Source organism: Dendrobium catenatum, unplaced genomic scaffold (assembly GCF_001605985.2).
Source record: "Dendrobium catenatum unplaced genomic scaffold, ASM160598v2 fragScaff_scaffold_156, whole genome shotgun sequence".
Lineage (NCBI taxonomy): Eukaryota > Viridiplantae > Streptophyta > Magnoliopsida > Asparagales > Orchidaceae > Dendrobium > Dendrobium catenatum.
This window is the reverse complement of record NW_021318618.1, coordinates 8,356,906-8,363,443: the sequence shown is the minus strand read 5'-3', so window position 1 is coordinate 8,363,443 and position 6,538 is coordinate 8,356,906. Positions and strand designations below refer to the sequence as shown.

General features: G+C 34.3%; 1 protein-coding gene across 9 annotated transcripts in view; it reads right to left on the bottom strand.

The window, feature by feature from the left end:
* Positions 1 to 2,898: 2,898 nt before the first annotated feature.
* Positions 2,899 to 6,538, bottom strand: part of LOC110098993 — a 46,006-nt gene continuing 42,366 nt past the window's right edge. For all 9 annotated transcript variants that reach the window (XM_028692425.1, XM_020825976.2, XM_028692429.1 and 6 more), the window contains 3 exons: positions 4,281 to 4,387; positions 3,542 to 3,613; positions 2,899 to 3,442 (listed from right to left, as the gene is read on the bottom strand). In XM_028692425.1, coding sequence (XP_028548258.1) covers positions 3,075 to 3,442; positions 3,542 to 3,613; positions 4,281 to 4,387 — 547 coding nt within the window. In that variant the 3' untranslated portion in view covers positions 2,899 to 3,074. The remainder of the gene's footprint in view (positions 3,443 to 3,541; positions 3,614 to 4,280; positions 4,388 to 6,538) is intronic.

Here is a 6,538-nt window from a genome sequence, read left to right as displayed (position 1 = left end):
GTTACTTACATAATAATTTCTAATTAATATAATTTCAGAATTGACCAACAACAGAGCCAAAACAATTTTTAATGGGATAATATAAATTAATTTTATCATTCCAAAAATATATAAATAACTATTTTTTATCAAAAATATTATTTATATATATTTTATTTTAGTTTTCAAGCACAAAAAAAAAAAGTCTTGACTTTTTATTGTGAAAACAAAGTTATAAAAGTCTAAATTTGAACAACTTGAAGCATTAAAAGACATTGTGAGTAGATAGTTTGGTGAGGAATATGAGTAGTATATGTTCCTAGATTTGTGACATGATCATGAATTTGTTGATTAATGAACAAACAATGCATTAAAAAGTCCAATGTTTGGTTTGTAATGAATGAAGAAAACATGTGATGGAAGGGGACATATCATTTCAATGGGTCAATAATGAATTGAATATGAGGAGGTAAATGCTCTATCTTTATATGATTGAATTTGGGACCTACTTGTTTTTTTGCCACTAAATTTGAGGTGGTGCCCAAATGTAATGCTCATAGGATATTAATATTTCTTGTACAATTATTCTTTTAGTCAATTAGGATGATCGTCATGAGTTTTAGGTCACCGATATGCGGAGAAAATAAATAAATAAAATTGAAAATTCTTTTTAAATGAAAGTTATGAAAGAAAAGGAGAAGGAAACATGAAAAAATTTGAATCGGAATGTTCTGATACTTCTATGTGTTCTGATCAAGTTTTATGTCATGAAGGATAATTACGGTTAGAATTGCTTTGAGATTAGCGTTATATATGATATCAAAGAAATGCACTAATCTCATAACAAATTCAGGGGGTTGTTAAGCATGTTTTGATTTTTTTTTTTTTTTTGGTTGTAAAAAACACATATTTGATTTATTAATCAAGATGGGAATCAAAATTTTCTAAAATAAATAAATATCTCAAATTCTCTTTGGCCATTATCGATTTGATGCAAAGGAGCAAAAATGGATATAGAGTTACAAAGAGGAATTACAGTCAGAAGTAATAGAGGAAAGAAATAATAAATGCTTGCAGTAATGGTTTAATCCACCCAAATATGGATGTTTCAACAATTATAAAAATGTTTACTGATATTCCTCCTATGGTGATGGTTATGCCCAATAGGGTATGCTTGCTATTACATCCTTTTACTTAAAATAAACTAATTGAAGGGAGGATGAAAAGAAAAATATAGCTCACAACATAGTTCAGAAATTATTCTGTGCGGACGCCGGACCGTTCAAACGCAAATCAAAATACACCACATTATCCGATACACAACAAAAAGGTGACGTGACTCATCCTGATTCATCTCCAAACGACGTCCGGTGTCCGCACAGAACAATTTTTTCAAAATTAAGGAGGTATAAACGGGCCGAGTGAAGTTTGGGCTTAAATTTGACTAATTAATTTGGTTTGAGCTTGCACTTGATTCTACGAGTTTGAGCTTATTATAAACCATTTATATAGGCGCACACGAGCCAATACCTAAACTTATTTGACTTAGCAACATCTCTAATTCAAAAAACTATTGAAGTAACCAAATAATTCCATGAAATGAGCTAATCCAAAGCAAACAAACTTCACCAAAGAACATTTCAATAAAACTAACTTTCCAAAAATTAGAACCAATCACTTTCAAACACTTCTGCCAAAGCCTATAGACCCTTATCATGCTTTGCTTCAATCATGATTTGACAATAGTGAACTGCTTTTTTCGCTTGTAACCTTATCATGAAGAACTTCATTACATTTATGAATTCCCTCATATGCACTGAGGATAAGTTTCCACATTAATTAAAGTTGCTGTAACCTTTACTTCACAAGTTGCCAATATTTTATATAGCAAAAGATCAATCAATAATTAGTATTACAATGGTACAAAGGTAACTTTGAATTTGTTTCAGACAGCTTTCTTATTGATTTTTAAAACAGTTTTTTAGTATAAAAATTTTCAAGTTAAAAAAAAAATATACTAAAAAACTAATTTATAAAATAGTAAGAGAACTATCCCGAACGAAACTTTATAGTGCATAGGCTTAGGCTTAGGCACATGGGAAAGAATCATAATGACTAAAATTAAAGCTTATCCTCAAACAAAGGGTATTTTGGAATAGGAATCAATCAACCTTCTTTTTATAAGAAAATAGACACTATGAACTTTTAAGCGCATGAATAGAATAGATAAAATACTCACCAGAGATCATTCAATAGGAGTGTCAATATTTGACCCAATCCGAAAATTTGGGTTCGGATCAACCCAAACCCGAACCGGGTCAAGTTCATGTTAGGCCGGTTTGGGTTTGGGATTTCAACCTATTTGTAAAACCGGGTCGGGTTCAAATTGACCCGAAAATTTGCATCAACCCAGTTTGACCTGTTTTTAATTAATTTAGAAGGGATTTAAAAAAATGTTATAAAATAAATGCTATTTCTAAGAAAATAATAAATCATGTTGTCCAAACTAAATTAAGCTTGGTTTATTTTAAAATGATTGAAGTAAATCTTATCTTAATTTGATTTAGGTTTAAATAAATCAAATTAAATAAATTTTTTTTATATCCGAAGCGGGTCGGATTCGAGTCCGAAAAGCCGACCCATTTACAAAAACGGGTCGAGTTCAGGTCGGGTCAAACAATGCGGGTCAATTCTGGATTGGACCCAGACCCGACCCGTAACCTGATTTTGACATCCCTTCATTCATACTACAAATGAAGAAGACATCACTGAAGTTGAATTGTTCATTCTTCTCCATGCATCAAAAAATATGCAAAACTATTTTTCTATATACATTTAAGGAAAAAAAAGTTATCATTCTTATTTTTCTTAGAAGTTTAGGATTTGTCTTCATAAGGTTGCATTTACATCATAAGAATCTAATGTAGACATTGTGGATGTTCAATTAAGCTCAAGGATTATTTGACTGTTTGTACAATAGTTCTTCACATGATTGCTAAATTGACTATCATATGTAAGGAACAAGCGCTATATGACAAATCTATATGCAAGATAACAGATGATAAAACAAGACAGCAAAAAGTGATTACCTCTACTTAAGGTCTCTGAAACAATATGTTTTCCTGTTCAAGTGCAGTTCTTTTACTGGTAACCAAAATCCAAGTTTCTGAAATCTTCTTCACCCTTCCTTTCTCAATATCTACAACGCTGAAGGCTCTCACAGTGCCATCCTCATTTCTAACCTCTGGGTGAAGTTCATTGTTAGTTTTAGAGCTTCCAGCTCGCCCATGAAGATTCTTCACTCTAGGGACGATGGCTCCATTCAAGTAAATGGTACCATCGGCTCCAACCACAATCATTTTCCTGAGTCCTCCATATGCCAGTCCTTTGTGCATGTGGCCAAAAACAACTAAGGGGATGGGGAGTTGCTTGCTCCTCAATTCAAGCAGGGCCTGGGCAAGGTCTGCAATTTGGTTTTGTTAAATTCTAGAACTTAGCAGTGTTTATCTGGAAGATGGGAGATAGGAAAATGATGGAGATTAAGTTAAGAAAAAGATTTTACCTGAATCGCCATGGTCGCCGCCTCCAAAAACCCAATCTTTTCCACATATATCATCGATTTTCGAACCTAATCCTGCAATGTGAGCACGTCTCAAGAGAGTATCTTGGGGAACAAATAATGTAATGGGTATTTAATAGATATTAGGTTATTATCAAGTTATTAGATTATTATTATTTTTGGACATTTAGGCCAATTAAGATAGACTCGTACCCAATACCTCTTAGTTGAAAGCTTCCTAATCAATAGACCAAGATGAGTTGTGTATTAAATTATTAATGAGTTTTTATATTTTCTTGTAGGTTATAAATAAGTTGATTAGTAAGAGATAGGTCATCGTGAAAGTAAAGATGAGAAAGCCATTGACATAACAAAAAAAAAACTACATTGAAAATGAAAAACTATAGAATTTGAAGCATTTTTATAGCTCCTGATAGCTAGGGGAGAAGGCTTTTGATAGTGCAGAATGACTGAACTACTAATATTTGGGGGGAGAAGAGGAGATTAGCAAAGCTCAAGGGTTTCATATTTTTGCAATCTTTATGCCTCCCTAACTCTTCTTAAGAGGCTTATTTATAGCCTACAAGAAAACATAAGAACCCACTAATAACTTAATAGCCTAATAAACTAATGACAACTCAATATCCACTAAACATTCAATATATTATTTATTCCCTAATAGAGTATGATATAGATGCTATGATTTCTTTAGGACGGGAAATGATAAGGTGAGATTGAGAACCTGAAGGACCATTGTGGGCAAGAAAAATCAAACTATGGCCATCAGGTGCTCCTAAAGCAGCATTGATGATTTTCTTTTTGCTTTCTTCCAAATTACGAACCCCGTACCTTGGATAAATGGAAAAAGACGGACAATATCAACAAGGCTGAAAATTGTGTAATAATGCATTAAATGAGAGATATAGAAGTTAAGGCTGCGAAGTATAAAACTTTAGGAAGTGGCTGTAGGATAAAAAGTATAATTTTATCCATGAACTACAAGCAATTCCTGGATAAAAATAGTTACAGATCATTACAATCTCCAAAATCCTAGTGGTCAGAACAAAACGTAACGCAAATTACTCAAACAATTGACAAATAACCGAATAGAAGTATTAAATCAAAGCTTTAACCGTATAATATCCTTTGCAAAGTAGAAAGATAGTCTGAATATTCAACGTTTATTTATAATGATAGCAGAAGTGTTCTTTAAACTCAGAAGTTTATTTAGAGAACAACTAGAAAGCCCTACTGCAGCCCTAAACTCAGAAGTTTATTTAGAGAAACAAGTAGAAATCCCTACTTCAGCCCTAACCTGTACTCGCATCATGGCAAACTTCTCCAAATCATTTCAACTCCACTCTAAAGAGAGTGCGGAAATTTTTCAATGGGATTTAAATGTTAAAATGATAAAATCAAGTTAGCTAAATAAAGGTAACTTTAGCAAGACTTTGAAATCAGTTGAAAAGAGAGAGAAGCTAACCATTTGGCCGTGGAAAAGCCCTAGTTTCGTCGCCAGCAAGGTTGAGATAAATTTGGTAAGTCTCATCCGACATCTTATCGACTTCATTGGAGCTCGATGAATCATGCCCTGAAGGACCCACAACTCCCACCTATGCGCAACACTTGATCTCCATCGTTGGTGCCGTCGCCTCATCCACAACCTGCTCGGCAGCAGAACGGAGAGTAGGTAATGGTTTTTTGAAGGCGTCGCCAACCTTGGAGTTCTAGATGCTGAGGAAGAAGTCAGTTTCAGGCTTGCCGGCGAGGAGAGCGTCGTCTACGGGTTCGGACTTGATGGGTCATAGGATGTGGAGGAGAAGAGGATGGATTTCTGGTAGAGGCGGGTTTCGGCTTCAAGGCAGATGCTTTCCGCCTAAATTCGCCACTGGTCCAGTGTCCAACCCTGTTGTCCAGCATGCATGACTCATAACAAGTAACAATTCATTGTTTAATTACTCATTGAATAGATCAAAAACGCACTTCAAAGACCAAGTCAAGTGATTCTAAATGAGTCATTGATGACCAAGACAAGTAGGTTTGGGTTTTCGGACATTGGTTGAATGTAATCCTTCCTGCTGACTATAATTTCTATTTCTTACTTAATTGAAATTCAATTTTATAAACCTAGGGATGGCATGCAATAACTAAATATATTGTTTAGGAAGTCATTTAAAGTTTCAAGATTTAAGAGGCCAGTCATAGAAACTACAGAGTCCCACACCAGATTTAATTTGTAACGGAGAATTTATAAAAGATCAGTATCTTGGTTAGCCCTTACGTATAAAGTTGCCAAATGCTAATGTGAATATTCGAGGCATAAAATCCCACTTGTCCTTTACCTAAATCAAGTACTCATTGTCATTATAGCGAACTAAGTGAATTGCAAAGGATAAGAGGTTGTGTTATTTTTCCGAGACATAACTTTATAATTGTGTTATCATACATGCTCATACGATACTTCACAAAAATCTAACATGTTCTAAGTGAGAGACTTGGTCTGAATAACTCGATCCCTCAGGAAAAGCACTCACTGCAAAGAAAAGCGACCAACAAACAAGCAGGTCAACATTACTTCAGAGAGTTATAGCCACTCTTGTAATACCTAAATTCCAGGTAATAAAATTTAACTTTTATTTAAGAAGAATTTATTATCTTATCTTATTATTTAAGTACTGTTAAAATTAAAATAAATAGCATTAATAATTATCCGAAAAGATGCTTCCTTAGGACTTACGGGAGCAGTTAAGCAGTTTTGTATGTGGGCCCTCACTGAAATTCTTATCTAAATGTTGCTTAAAAACATATGAATCCCTTCTCTGTTGAGAATAATCGCAAGCCATCAGAGAGCAGGTTTCAGATAGCTTCCAGTAGCAATGGGCGGAAATGGCACTGCGGGACTGTAGCAATGAGCAGAATTTGCACTGCGGGACTGTAGAAGAAGTCGCAGTTATTGAAGAGAAATTCGCAAGATTCCTGTAGCAGACTTCAGTGGGGTGT